General features: G+C 35.0%; 1 protein-coding gene across 1 annotated transcript in view; it reads right to left on the bottom strand.

Annotated features, from left to right (window-relative positions):
* The window catches only part of SLTM (SAFB like transcription modulator), a gene marked incomplete at its 5' end in the record, with an annotated part of 41,657 nt that overhangs the window by 15,446 nt on the left and 9,930 nt on the right, over positions 1–16,281 (bottom strand). Inside the window, 6 exons of the mRNA XM_019807299.2 lie at positions 1,321–1,370; positions 1,998–2,466; positions 3,804–3,831; positions 11,145–11,192; positions 12,069–12,266; positions 14,969–15,033. Of these exons, the coding sequence (XP_019662858.2) occupies positions 1,321–1,370; positions 1,998–2,466; positions 3,804–3,831; positions 11,145–11,192; positions 12,069–12,266; positions 14,969–15,033 (858 nt within the window). The remainder of the gene's footprint in view (positions 1–1,320; positions 1,371–1,997; positions 2,467–3,803; positions 3,832–11,144; positions 11,193–12,068; positions 12,267–14,968; positions 15,034–16,281) is intronic.

The raw sequence follows: 16,281 nt of genomic DNA, 5'->3' as shown, positions 1-16,281 counted from the left end.
AAAGTAACAATTTTTGTAACTTCAGCTTATTACATGTAGAAAGAGTTAAAATATCAATGCTTTAGAATATTACACGCCACAAGTTCCAGCTGAAAAATTAGTGTCAGTGTAGACTTACGTGAGGAGACAACACATACTTGACTCAAACATTTTAAATATTAATGGTTGCTGCATTTCTACTCTTAAAAAATGCATTTATCAAAGGATCGATTTTATTTTATGAAATGCTAACAAGAAATGTGTGTATCTTTTTTATGTTACCAGTAACATCTGGGCCCAGGTACTTCTCTTACAGAAAAAAAATGTTTAGTAATACAAAAAAGTTACCATTTAACCAAGACCACTAACCTTCTAAATTTAAAGGGTAACACTTAATACAGTTATTGTATTTTGTCCATTAACCAAAACTGTAAGGGATATTAAGTATTACAATTAATTGTCAATTAGTAAATCAGTCACTAAGATGTCCAACTATAAAAACATACCAACAAAATAACACTAAATGAACCACAGAACAGATTAACATTCACTGAAGAGCCATTTTAGGACTTTGCAGTACCTGAATGGTGTTATTTTTCCCTTAAAATGCCTTTTTTAAGAAACAAGAAATGTTTTTCAAGTAGATGGCATAGGTACAAGAGGAGACGATAGTGCACAGCCATGAGATAACCAGACATCCCAATAACAAATACTGCATCTTTAAGCTTACAAGAATGTAAAATAAAACTAATTTCCTGCACAAGACTCCCATCAAACCAAATAAGTCAAATTAAGAAGTAAATCTTCAAGAATCAAAATACTCTATACTGGCTACGTTACCAGAAGTGTGCCCTGGTTTCAACAATGAAAAAAAGTAAAACCAAATGTTAGAGACTGATTTTCTCTTAAATACTTGACTCCACAAATAGAGGCAATTATTATTTACAGTACATTTCCTACTAGACAGAACACAGAAAAAGTTGTGTGTAAGGGTTGCAAATGACTACAATTGAAGATAAAACACTTCTATAATTACACCATAAGAAAACGAAATATCCATTGCATTAACATTATATAGTTGCTTAGGACACAATGTGAAAAACACGTTACTTTTAGCATACTCAAATCAGTTTACAGATTAAGTAATTAAAGCGTTAATGCTTCAATCACACCCAGAGCTTGCGGAAATCTGTTCAGCCCAATAGTTTACACCGAGGCCCACCGAAAATTTTTAGTATGTCAATTTTTAATGAGTAAAGGTCAAAGGAAACCCCAGGCAATTATTCCTTTTTAACGAAAATATGCAATTTACCACTGAACAAACAGGAAAAAATCCATTACCTTTGTCATCTTTGGATGATGTCTTGCTGTCTTTAGATTCCTTTGAAGAGCTAAAGAAGCAAATCACCAGAAGAAAATTGAAAACAAAACAAAACAAACAAACAAAAAACAAAAATCGAACAGCTTGATATTGACTATATTTCAAACTGGTACTATTTGTACAAATTAACAATTCCAAAGGCCTAGATTAGGTTATTTGAGCAAATGATTCCCTTAGGATTCTTGCACTGATTTTCCCCAAGATGCCTGAAGATCTAGATTTTCTGATAATTCTATTCAGTGGATATATGGCCATCTTCTCCAGATTTCAGGACTGGGACTTGACTTCATTTTGTGTTCTTAGGACTGATAGTTGTTTCATTAACCATCATCACAAGGATTTTTAAAAATAAAACACAAAAAAATTGTCAATTTGAAAAAAAAAAACAAAAACAACCAAAAAAAAAAAAAAACCAAATATATGCTGACAATTCAACAATGCAATCAGTAGGACACACTGCATTATTACGAAGATCTTGAAATTTTTTTAAAAGTAACTTATGACGGTCAAAAATATTATAGGCAGGATCATAAGTACTAATTACTGTACATGGTCTTGAAGCCACCCCCTTAATGTAGAGTGATCTTATTGAATGCTGGAATTCAGTATCGTAAAGAACTGACATAGAAAAACAAACCTCTTTGCTTGACCAGAGGCCCCAGTAGACGAGGGCCCTTTCTTCAAAGTATCCTTTTCTTTGTCTCCAGATTCTGCTTTCTTAGAACTTTCTCTGGCTTCCTTCTCGACAGGATCACCCTTCACGCAGTCTTCCTTCTTACCATCTTTATGGTTCGCATTCATCTCATAATCCTTGCTTTCCTTCTCCGGGCTCTGTGCAATGGCGTCCTGCCCATCTTTTGGCTTACTTGCTTCAGAATCTGTAATTTTCACATTTTTACCTGTTTCTAGGAGGTCATCACCATCAAAATCCAGAGTGATGGCATCTTCAGCCTGGATTGTGACCGAGATGTTGTCATCCTCAGCTTCTTTCACAGGCGCATTAGCTTCCATCTCTTCGTGAGCTGTGTGATCAGCCTCAGCTAGGTTCCCTTCTGAAGGAAGAGGTTTAGATACTTCTTGTGTACCATCACCAGAACCTGCTATATCTAAGAGGATTTAACAGGAATAAATATGGCAAAACAAGAAGTTTAAACAATTTCATATTCATAAGCTAGAATAGGACCTAGAAAATATAAAGCCAGTTATTAGCACTGATGGAAGGTTAGGGGGAAAAAAAAACACAAGGGTATTAACTAACATAAACAATCCTTTACCCAGGATCACTTATTCTTCATGGAAAAAATGCTCTCTACATACAAATACCAAACAACAAAAGTGAGGAAATGGTTCCATCCTGAGGATACAGCTCTTCATTTGTGGTTATAAGTTAATGGCATATGGAAGATTTTGTTTTCCTCCACGAGATAGTGACAAACGTGCAGATTTGTTATTCAGTGTTCGAATCATCTTGGGTTTAACCCTCGTGACCTTCAGAGCTCCCGTGGTGACATCTTGAAAGGTCACAGTCTGAGGATATCAATCAGTCTTCCAAGTTTTTCAGGGCCCCATCCTTTTCATTCTTCTTATCCAATTCTTGGGTAGTCCCGAATCGTATGGAAAACTGCTACAGAAGGCTCCAAAGATGGCCTGCTCCATAATGTTCAGGAAATTGGTTATTTCCAGTCTTCATCCTGTTCAGCCAGTCCCGCAATTACCATTTTCGAAGATGTCTTGCATTCCCCCAAAATGGAAAGGCTTCGGGCATGTGAGATTTTCAGTCAGTAGCTTTACTCCGTCATCGCTTTTGGGCTTTTTATTCTGCCTTGCTTAGAACCCTGTTCCATGTCCTTTCTAGTCCAAAGGAGGATCCTTTGACTTCGATCCAAGAACTCTTCCATAACCTCATATTGATCAATGCATTACTACTGATGTCCCTGCAATTGTATTGGATGAGACAGTTCTCCTAAACTATGAAAACTGTCGGAAGACTGTATGAAAGTTTCTCTACGCAGCAAACAAAAAGTCAGTCTCCTGGTCACCCATTTTGAGGACCGGTTGTACAATTAATTATGTTACACTCTAGGACCCCAATAAGCACGTATGAGTTACTGCAGTGCCAGTCTTAAAGGACATTATCAACTTACCGTATGCTAGACATTATTTTAAAACATAAAATTATAATTGGGTTAAATAAAATATGGCAATGTCCACTACAGTAACTGATATGTACCATTAAGTTAGAACATATCTTAAATGTTAAAAAGAAAATTAAAACCAATTGAAAAATAAAATCAAGATGCTAACTTAAATCACTAAATTGATAAATTTGAAAATAAACTCATTTCAAAAATAAGATTTCAAATAAGGAATGTTTTATTTTCATATAATTTACTATTTTTCTAAATGTGAGCAATTTTTAAACTCTACTTGGCATCAAACATACCTTTCTCATTTTCTTCTTCCTCACCATCCTGAAATTCAAAGAATAATCAAATGTAAAATGAATTCACTTAAAACTAGATTTTAGTAGTAGCACAAAAGCAGTGAAGTTAAACTGGTATATAATTTGGTAATATTAATTAGGGACACCTATCACTAACAAATATAGGATATTCCATTCAGGGCCAGAGCCCATTTAGAGAAATGTGGCACATTATCTGGTGGATGTGGTTTCAGACAAAACAGGTCAATCTATCAGTAATTAGATCAACAATCAACTGGATTAGTTTCAGTATTCAAAACTAGTTTATAGAATCTGAATCTTACATCAAAGAGTTGCCAAAAGACTGACCTGATTATCTTATGTGACTTTTAGGGCGTGCTATTCAAAATAGTACGAGAAAGTATACCATGAAGACATACATTTTCAAGGGCTTGAATGCACAATAAAACAAACAAACAAACAAAAACCCTTTCCGGTATCTCAGAAGTAAGAGGGGTGACTTCAAGAGTAGTTATTTTCAAATTATTCGTTCCTTTTTTCTGTTGAAAATGAATTCACAGCGGTCACATATGCCCGGATGGTCAGACACTTTAAATAAATGGTATTTGCACAACAGGTAATCAAAATAGTAAATCACACTGTTTTAAAAATATGACTGATTTTATTTTTAAAACATGTGCTCTCTTCACTTAATCTAAAATTAAGCAGGCACAGGCCTGAAAACAGGAATACTGCAAAGGGATTTTCCCTTTTTCTCTACCCGGCAAATCCTGCAAAAACCCCTGAAGGCAGTCAAAGTCGCACCAAGAAAAAACCCAACATTTTCCCCAAATTAAAGATCATAACAAATAAGCAAATATTCATTTAATCTCAGGAAAGGAAAACAAGTTGAGGGATGTTTTAATTTATAACTTAAGAAATAAAAGCTGAGTAGCAGTAGATCATTTTCAGTGAAGGTGGGGTGAAGCTACCACATACGAGCCTTAGAGTGGTGGGTCTCAAATTTTGAGTCTGTATCAGAATCCCTGGGAAGGCTTGTTAGAAAGTTTGCTGAGCATCAACCCAGAGTTTCTAATTCAGGTCTGGAGGCAGGGCTGGAGAATCTGCATCTCTAACAAGTTTCCAGGTGATGCTGATGCATCCAAGGACTACACTTTAAGAACTACTGCTTTAGAGTGAGAAGACTTTAAAAATTGAACCGTAAACAAAAGTTTAAATGGTGTATTTATCTTATAACACAATTTTAGACTTCAGAAGAGCATGCATTCCTGAAAAATGTCAAATATTTTACCATATGCTCAAAATTATAACCACCATATTTCTAAGAAATCATTTTAAACAATTTTTCGACTTTAAGCTAGCATGTAAGTGCCCCAAAATTATGGAATGCCCAATTGTTTTACACACTAAACATGAAGGAAACTAAAAACACTGAAACAACTAAGCCACAAGCTTAGGAAGTAAGAGTCCAAAAACAAGTAGATTACTGACTGATAGCAAAGTGAATCATATTATCACATAGGTCCATTATACCAGGCTCTAATAACCTCTTTATTGTCCTTCTGTTGAACCAGAATTTAGTTTTAGTCATTGTTTCTAATCTGCAACATCTGGAAAGGAAAGAAAAATGCTTTCACTTGAGTGGAGTATCAGGCAATGGCAGCAAAGAAAGGATGAACTGTTGATTTATCTTTTTCTTCCAAATTCTTTAAGTTTAGTAATTTGTCTTGGGGGGAGTAAACAAACTGGAATATCTTAACTTCTACGCAGAAGAACAAATGAACTTAAAGAATGCAACTTGCCTCTTCTTTATCTACCAACAGCACACCACTTCACAGTTATTCTTTTAGAGTTGCAATATTGACAGGTTCAAGAAAAAAAATGGCCAAATTATCTCCTGTTTTAAAAAGTAAAAAAATTTAAATACTGTGATGTAAAAAACAAAATCCTTTCTGCTGTAATTCTACCAATTAGAAATGCTATTTCTTGCTGCTAAAATAACTGGTAAGGTTTGCCTTATTTGCTGAAGAGCTTTTAGATATTTATCCTAATCACTCAACATGTCTTCCGAAGGGGCTCATAACATTAGTTTCTCAAATTAGAGGTAACATATACTTAAATGCCCCTGGAGAGTCTGACCCAGCTTCTGGAAAATAAAATCGACTACAGTTGGGGGTGAAGTACAGAAACAACTGGGGTGAGTAGAAAAGACGAGCCGCAGATCAGCGCAGGCTTTGCTGTGCAGTAAACAAAGCACTACTGGAGTCAAACCTCCGGCCCTAAGTAAGCCTAGAAGTCCCTGTAATAAGGAAACAAGAAGAAATACACGAGAGACAATGGGAAATTGCTCCTGTCTAAGTGATATAAATGATATGCACCTTATCTGAAAATAATTTTCCTCCACTGAAAACAGGTTTTTTCCAGAATAAAAAATATAGTATATCAGTAACAACATAAAGCATCCTCTTATATTTACTTTTTAAGTTTATCTTGAAAAAATGGAACATTTTACATATGAAAATGAAGCAAATACTCTCTGTAAGGTACGAATCCACGTTGTTTATCTTTATAGCAGGATATACAACCCTTAGTCAAATGCCAAAAGTCATATCCGAAGCTTCTCTATTTTTATTTCATCCTAGGAGCAGCAATGATAAGAGACAAAGATGAGCGAAGGACTTATTTTGGGGTTAATAAAGTGCTTACTATATATATAGTAAGTATACACATGCACATATGTGTATATATATATATGCATATATATGCATTCATTCTACCTTCCTCTGGTTAATCTTCTGAGACGTGTAACATATATGTGTTACGCCAGAAGACTCTTCTGGAAAGCCTCTTTTCCCCTGACTTGTATATAAACACTATATTCAGCTTGTTTAAAATAAACCTTCCAAACAACCTTAAACCACCAACTGCCTGCTATCTATCTGGCAATATGCTGAAGGTCATAGGAAATACAAAATACCTGGCACATGATAAGTACTCAATAAATATTTGTTGAATGATTTACTGACATTCATTTTACTGACATGAGACACTACCATTTTTAGATGGAGGGAATGAACTAACTGCTCATTTCCATGTATGTAACGGGTTTAACTGCAGCACTGTGTAAGTACAATGGAATTCAAAAAACAACATTTACTAGTGTGCAGTTGTTTAGTGAAAAGAATACCAAACTAGACATCATAACACCTCTGTGGTATTGTTATCCACCTAGCTGAATTTCACCCATAAAATAGAGATAACATATGACCTAAATAGAATATAAATAATTAAATAAGATAATGGATGTAAAAAGTTCTTGTGAACTGCAAAGCACTACATACGAGATATTAGAGAAAGTTTTATGGAGGAGATACAGATAAATCTGGCTTTTGAGGTACACAGACTTCATATGGCAAAAAACAGGTATCAAATTAGAGAAACACTAAGGGCAAGGGCAAATAGAAAAGGGAATATACATGGTGTGATCACAGAAGAGTGAAGAGACTGAGATTAGAGGAAATTTTTAAGAATTAAAGCACTAGCAAACGTAAACATTTTTGAGAAAAATATCCCCCAAATTCTCCGTACCGGGTATCTTCAAGCTAATAAAACAATATCACAGATAACCAGACCGCACATGTACTAAGTGCCAGGATCTATGATCAATCCTAACCATCAATCCAGCAGGTAGGAATTACAATGTTCATTTTACAGACACAGAAACTGACTAAGAGAATCTGCCCAAAGTCATAATATTGTAGGTAACTAATAGAAGCAGAATTTGAACGAAATTCTGTAGTATAACAGAGGCTTAAGGGCCAAATATTTAAAATCCAAGTAAGCCTGAAAACTGGCTTGAGTGAAGAGGACTTTTTTTTTAATGCATTTTTCTCATAGCTTTGATTTTGAAACCATGTAAATATTGTAAATAATTATAAAAACAGATTAAATTTTTTAGCTATTTTGAATTACATACTCACAAAAAGTTACAGATTCACTTCTTTTAAAGCAATACCTTAATTATTGAAAATAAAATGAAACAAGTCAACCTAAGTATGTATGAGTTGGTGATATAACCATATAGAGAACTAGTCTAATATGCAGTAATTGTTCATTCCTTAGAAGGGTACATCTTTAGGACAGATAAAATGGGGAAAAAATCTTAAATTATTTTCAGTAATCTTTCTGGTAGTGGTATTGGTATTAAGTTTCTAAGACTGTTGTATATGTACTGTAAGACAAAGAAAATGATTTAACTTAGATCCCTTCACCTCAAAATCTATTAACTTAAAAGCAAAAACAAACCAAAAAACCACACACATTCACTAGCACTGTACATTGAAAGAAAAGACCTAGAAAACATGAAAACCCAGTAGCAATGAACCTAGCAAGACTAGGTTCTTGAGAACCATTTACCACTAAAAGGAAACAATGGCTAACTAGGTCTAGAGAAGAAAAAGGAACATCATTACATACCAGAAAGCAATCAAAGACTACTAGGATCATGTTGAAATGAAGAGGCTCTCACAAGCTACAGATGGGGCAATTTGAACACCGAACAACGATAACTACAATGAACTTAAATACATTAAATATATTTAAATCCATGAATTCAAAATGAAACTAAAGGAAAAAAAATGAAAAATAAAAAACTCATTCATCACTGTTAAAGATGGTAATGAACGGCTCATTATTCCAGAAACTGGTAAATAAAAGGAAAAGCATCAGGCATAAATACATATGCTGGCTTTCCTTTGTAAATGGTACCACTGAGTAACCAAACAGTATGAGATATTTCTATTTCTAGGATCATTCCAGCTAATAAATAAGGAAGAAATGGTAGAATTAGAATATCACTACTTTGATCCAAGGGTATGGCTCATCAACGATTGGTACCATCATCGAGTAGATATAACCAGACATTATGTGGTGCCAAATGGAAGAACACAACACTATCTATGAAGCAGTTGGGTGTGTTGGGGTGGGGGTGAGGTGCCCTGAATTGGACAGCAAGCCTCTAGATCCCATAGCCAACTTACCAATTTAGAGAGAATACAGTAAACAAAGAATCATGTTGAATGACTCCACAGAAATGTGATCAGCAAAATCTTGACTCTGGAAACCCTACAAGCAGGGATTGGCAAACTATGCTAGATGCCTCTTATTGTAAATATTTTTACAGAAACAGCCATATCCATTCATTTACCCACTGTCTATGGCTGCTTTTACACAGCAATGGCAGAGTTGAATAGCTGTAACATAGATCATATGGCCCACAACAGCTAAGACATTTTCTACCTAGTCCCATTAAAAAAAGCTTTGCCAACCACCCTTGCTCTACAGAATACACAATTCAATTTCTTCAACAAATAAAACAGTGAAGGGAAAATCTATGTATCTTTTAAAAGAGATGTAATAAACATTTCAATCAAAGACAATGGGTACATCTTATTTGCATCTGGATTCAAACAAAACCTGTAAAAACAAAAACCAAAAACTATACACAATTGATCATTTCAGTATGAATTGTATATTTAGTGATACTAAAAGTCAAATAAAACCATTCTTTTTTAGAAATACATAATGAAAATTTTAAAGCAAAATATGATGCCCAGGATTTGTTTCAATAATGCAGAAAGGGAAAAGTGAATGGAGCTATAAATGAAACGAGACTGTCCATGAGCAGTAACAACTAAACTTAATGCCCATAGTAAGACAATATACTCACTAAGCATGTTCATTAGAACATGATGAAAGGTAGATACATTGACATATGTTGCTAGATGTTCCATTCTACATTATTTAGAAGGAGAAAAAAGGTCATTTACTTAAAGAAAACTTCTCTGAAGATGTAACCTCCCTATCTTTTGATACAATAAGGCAATACTGCCCCTTGATGAGAAATAAATAACTGTTCTTTCATTATCAGAATAGAAGGGAGCGAGGCCATCTCTAGGCCATAAAAATAAGGATGGCAAAAGGCATCCATTCCTTAAGATACTTTACCTCCATCTGTTAAATTTTTACAATAAATATACAATTTATTATGTGAATGGGGACACTTAGATATGATTGGTGCCTTTACACAGCTTACAACCTGCACGACTTCCAGAGCAGCCCTTAGTGGAAATTAACAAGCTCGCCGCTACAGACTATGAAGAGCTCAACTCTACCTTTCTTCAAATCAGTAATGTAAAAAATGTGAAAGTTAACTTTCCTCTCATCATCTTCATCACTCAGAAATGAACATATTTTGTAGCTAGCACAGGGAACAAGTCTACAGACTTTCACAGTTCTAACATTTCCTTCCTGAATATTCTAAATTATCAGACACATTTCTCCCAGAAATGCAGTTTCTTCCCCCACTGCAGTAAATGCAGAGAGCCAAGATACAACCTCACCATTTGTGGCTCACCGTCATTTCAAAGGCAAGAGAGCTGGAGGAAAGAAGGCGTGCGTGACCAGAGGCAATCAGCTAAGCAGTGCATAAATAGGAGCCCCACTACATACTCTTCTAGCAAATATTAACTCAGGAAATAACAGACCTGATCACTATTTTTTTCTAAATCTGGGAAGCAGAGGAAACTTCTCTCTCTACTTCAAAACATACTACTTAAAGAAGATACATGAACAAGGCTTCTTGAGTATATGGGGGGCGGGAGGAGGAAACAAAGGATAAGTTAAAAAGAAAACATTGTAGCAACTGAGCTATATAAATTTATTTATAGCCCCTGTAAACCATGCTCTAAAGTACATTATATAAATCGTATATACCAAAAAAACACAACACGCAATAGAAGAGCACTCATTTTCTACACAAACACACACACATACATACACATACATACACACATACACACACACACACACATACACACACACGAGTAAATCTCTAGAACAGAATCTTTATCATTTTTACACTATGCCCATCCTAGGTGTGTTAAATTAGCAAATCTTAAATAAAGCTTTGAAAAGGATATTAGTACTTTTCAATGATTTACTTCATAACGAAGTGACAGGAAAAAAAAAAATCAAGGAGAATGTAGACTTCTCAAAAGACTGGTAACCAGAGGTTGGTTTGATTTTTTTCTTAATAGGATGGACTATTTTTATTCTTCTTCTGAAAATGGTAGGAACCTTGTTACAATATCTTCCAATTATCTTTGTGGCAACAGATATTTCAGCTGCCAATTTTAAGTATTTCATATGTACCACATAAATAATTCATTATTAAGTTTAAAGCAGTTCTAAGAATTAGAGGATTTTGAAGTAAAAATAAGATTCCTTTTCCAAGCCCTTCCACCCACAATATTATATTCGTAGGACTAAATATAAACTTACTTGGGCTGTTAGAAAGGTATCATCTTCACCTTCTTGAGCTTCAATTTCCTAAGTAAAAGGGTATACAATAGCTTTGCTTTACAAAATATCCGGGTAACATGAGAATGCTTTTATGCTCTACCCAATTATCACTTGCCTTGTGTTCTGCACAGTGTCTATGATACCGTGGGTACTAAATCAATGCTTAATAATGCAGACTATATTTTTTATGCCAACATAAAAATAGTCACAAAGACAGAGAATTAGAAAAATCTTTTGAGCCCTTCATTTATTACACTAGGTAGAATGGAAGTATTCTAAGTATGAACACTAACAGTACTGATTCCCTAATCCACTGGTTTTCTTAAGACATACTAACATATTTCAAAGCAGGACAAATGGTCTCTTTCAATCAAAAAAAGTATTTTTAAAATTATGTCTTCGAATTAAACTTTCCAAAGTAATTCCCCACCCTTGATAATAGCCAAAGAAACTCAAGTTAATCTTCCAGATCTACTAAAGTAGCAACAGATAAAAAGCTACCCATCCAGTACTGTTGGCAAGATCAGAGTGAACTGATACACTCATCCATAGTGGAGTAGAGAACAACTTCCTTCCCAAATCAAAGGAGTGGCTATTCCCCACATAGCAATCGTCTAGTAAATTACAGTATAACACACGCGTTATGAAGTTATCATGGTATGTTATATGAAAACATTATACAGAACAAATAGCAACTAAAGGCATGATAACTACTATGTACAAATATATACAAATGTGGAAGATAAGCCAAAATTTAAAAGCTAGTAGGATTCCAGGTGATTTATAAATATATTAAAAAATACTAGTTTCTGAAAATTCTGAGACTTCCACACTGAACTAGAAAAAATACTTATTATTTATTACTTAATTTATGCGTCACATTTTAAAAAACTCTCTAAAGACCTGACTTTCGATGTCCTCTTTTTCTATGTCTTCTATTGCTTCTGCCTCTATTAATTCATGAGTTCTCTTGTTCTCTTCTGCAGAAAGTAACTCCTTGGAATGTACATTTTCTTCTTCATTTTCACCAAATTCTTCAGAGTCCTTTAGTTCGTCATTTCCATCTTGTTCATGTGCCTCTTGATTCTCCAATTCACAGTCCTTTTAATGGTAAGAAAATTTGGTACAACCAGAGGCAAAGTAGTGTAGGCTACCCACCAAACGTTTTTGGTAATTTACATGTCTACATGTTTTAAATTTTACGACATTTTGACGTGATTCACAGAGTCAAAGTTCAATCATTTGACCTTACATATTAACTATGTCTTTAAAAATAGAGGGAGTCAAATCCCAAAGTCATTAAACCACGCGTCTAAGTTCCCAAATCTCTCACAGTAAGATACGTACTAACTGGACTGCGTCTAGAGATGCTCTCAAATTCCAGTTATTTAATATATACCAAGTCACATCCCAGAAGCTGTGCTAGAAGATAAGGCTTCACGGAAATGACTTGATTTCTCCATGTGCCATAGTTTGATTTAACTTGAAAGACTCTGCAAGTCTTACATATTACAACAAAGTTTATTTCTAATTAATAATAAGGCACCCCAACTGTTACGTTCTGTTTTTGAAAAAACGCAAACAATTAAATGTTTTGAAATCTATCACTGTGCCACAGTCCCAGTTAAGCAGGGGAACACAGGTTGGGACTATCTCAGTGAAGGAATTCTGTTTGCCCTTCAAAGTTTATGGATACACAGTACTTCAGTAGAAACAAAGAAAAGCAGCAATCTGGTTAGTTTCCCCTTTAACTGCAAAAAAAGAAAGGGTTGAAAACAATGAACACTCTTCCCCTTTCCCTATTCTTTTGGTGAATATAACAGATATAAGAAAAGGTTTCTGGGTTAAAAGGGGAAAAGGGCAGGGGCCTGACTATTAATCATTCCGAGCTGAACTGCAGTGAGGAAATAGAAATTTCTGGGCAAAGAAAAGGAATAGGATTGTATTGGAATGTGGAGTGCTTGGGAGCAGGGCATCTCTGGGACAGGAGGGTTAACCAACCTCACCACATATGAATAAAGGAACAGTGAAGGTTGAAAACGGAGTAGGGAACTGTGTAACAGTAGTAAATGCAAAAAAAAAAAAACAAAAGAAAGAAAGAAAGAAAGAAAAAAAAAGAAAGCAACAAAGGGAAATCACTGAGGGAACTTTATCTACTCTGAGGTGCCAACTCTGACCATTCTCCTCACCTAAAAATGAAAGCAATTACTATACTATTCACATCTAGGCAATAGGTGATATTTACTCACCACTACTGTATAAATTCCAAAATTACCAATTCTGAGAGATAAGTATATTCACTTAATTTCTATCAAGTACACCACATATGCCAGTACTTCCAAAGTGAAAAAGGAAGTAGAAAGAAGAAACTGAGGATTTACTTAAATCAGATTTTTTTAAAAACAGTCTTTTGTTCATCTAGACATTATGACCAGGTTCATTTAATACTAACACAAGGGTATCCTGGGCAGCACATATAAGAAACAATACTATTATGCTAAATAGAAGTATGTATCTCCTCCTAACATTTCAAATGAATGTAAGATCTTTATGAATTGAAGAACTAAAAGTTAGACATTTGAAGATTAAAAAATTTTTTTTTACTAAGTCACAATGTTCTTCCAGCTTATGGATAATTTTTGCTTAATCATACAATCACTAGCGAAGACACCTGGAGAAAATAAGAGCAAAGGAACAAACCTAAAGGAAGATATATCACAAGGATAACAGAATACAGAGACTGGAGAGTTCCAAAAGGCTCAAACAAAAGCTGATTGCAGGCATGCAATCATCAATTTTAATGGTCCCCTAGACAAGTATTTCCTAAAATTATCTGATTTCAGAGGTAAATTGTCAACCACAACGTTTCTTTCTGTCTGTGCGTATGTACCCTCAAAGTACAAGGTGCAAAGTGTGGGACGTGTGGTACACTCTGTGGTCTGTGTGTGCGTGTAACGTGGGGAGGGTAGAGAGCTAAGCAGCAGGAGAGATGGCCAGGTGAATGGACATGAGCTGACTTCACAGTAGAGCACACAGACAGCCAGAGATGTGATGACCATATGGACTAACTGTACACAGAAAACGGAATATATGGGGTATAAATGTACATAATTTAGGAGGAACTGTGCTAGTTAAATAATTCCTGCAAATGCCACACTACTTAAGACATAATGATCAGCAAGCAAGTAGCAGATCAATCAGTAAAAAAGCCAAAAAACAAAAAAACCCGTGATTAAAAATAACTTCTAGAACTGCCACAACTGCAGTTAAAACTGTACACATTATTTTTCTGGCTGGTCAGCTCCAAAATACATTCATTTTTAGCCAAAAAAGACCTGGCTTAAATTTATCTTTAAAGGGCAAAACAAATTTCTTAATTTGTTCTTTACTAAATAGCAACACATCGGCAATCTTCTCACTCCATTTTAAGGACTACATTATTCTAAGTTCTGTATATTTTATACAAAAGCTAAATGCAATGGGCAGATGAAGAATAAACTATCAATACCCTCACTGCGGTACCTTGTCCAGGAACTAACATATCATTTACCTTATAGCTGTTCCTCTGGCCCCTACGGTCTGATTTCTACTTCAAGGCCTGGACAAATACTATTTTTTGCTCTATGTCTCATTTAACTAAAGACAAAGTCATTTATTATATTTCTCAACATGATGAGATTGACAATACTACAGTAAGTCTCTACCTTAATTTTACCTCCACACTTCAGTATCTATTTTTCAAGTAAAATGCATGAATTCATCATGCAAAATAAATGTCTTAACCTGAGTAATTAACACTTTACCTTGACAAAAGCATCATCTTCCACAGAAGCATCTCCACTCAACTCATCTGCTTCCTGTTTTTTACCTGCGAAAGAAGGAAAATGGGCTAACAACCAGTATTTTATTACTTTAAGAGTAAAAAACATTCAGAAGAGTTTACCCCACGGTATCGATCACTCTCTACTCCCAAATCATCTGACAAAACTACTACGAACTGCTTATAAATCACCTGCTCATAGCTGTCCCAAACAAAAAAGCTTAATTAAGAACATCATGCTGCTTCACTAAAATAAACTGTGCAAATAATCCTATAGGAACCCATCATCTTAACTGACCTGACATCTATAATACATTTTTCTTTATGCTACTCAAATACTCTTATCTTCAATTCTCCCAGAAGTAGCAGCACCTTTCAACGGTATTCTGAGTCTACCACCAGACGTCTGATAGCTAAGTTCAAGACTCATGTCCCCCACAAAGCTGTCCCTAAGTGCTACTCTTCAACAAGCTTTCTCTGAAATAAAATTCTCAAGCTTTAATCTACACCTTACAGTCCATCAGGTGATTATATACTGGCTTGTATGCTTCACCATTTAGAAAATTCCTTAAGTACAAATGACTGCTTTTATGCTTCTTTTGTATTTCTCCAAAGGCCTAATGTAAATGGCACTGGGCACTTAACAAAATGACTGATTTAACTGATTTAAGGCAAGGAGAAATTAATTCAGACTGAAAACTATTCATAGCCTTCAGATAGACTACAGGCCTCCCCCACCCAACTCGCAACCTCAAACTTTACAAATCAGTGGTCGGGACTTTAAAAATGCTTTCCATGGTTAAAGAAACATATATTTTCCACAGAGCCATTGCTAAAAGTTTGTTTTCAGGCTACTTCACAAAAACCTACTGAATAAACTATGCATCAGAAATGCTGTAAAAAAACACAGCTCCTGAAACTTTACCATTTATTTCTTTCTAATTCTTTTATTTTGAAATGTGAATGGATGTTCTTTCCTGAGTTCTTTGTCTAAAACAGGGACTGCCATGTACCTATTTCGAGCTTTCGTGACTCTCACGATTGACAGTTTAGATTTAAGGTGGCCGTAAAAAAAAAAAAAAAAAAAAAAAAAATCAACGTACCTCCCTTTCCCTAGTCTCCTCAACAGCCTCTATCTTACATGTATTCCCAATTTGAAACTCTTTCCTTGAAGGAGTGATAAAAAAGAACAAGATTCTGATCCTTCCAGGTATGTGAAAAACAAGATCCAGACTGAGAGCAGAGATTTTTTTAACCCACTGAGGTAAAAGAGGGCTGGAGAGGGCTTGTCCCTGT

This window comes from Ailuropoda melanoleuca, chromosome 5 (genome assembly GCF_002007445.2).
Source record: "Ailuropoda melanoleuca isolate Jingjing chromosome 5, ASM200744v2, whole genome shotgun sequence".
Classification (NCBI taxonomy): domain Eukaryota; kingdom Metazoa; phylum Chordata; class Mammalia; order Carnivora; family Ursidae; genus Ailuropoda; species Ailuropoda melanoleuca.
The sequence above is the reverse complement of the archived record's forward strand: the minus strand, read 5'-3'. Positions and strand labels throughout refer to the sequence as shown.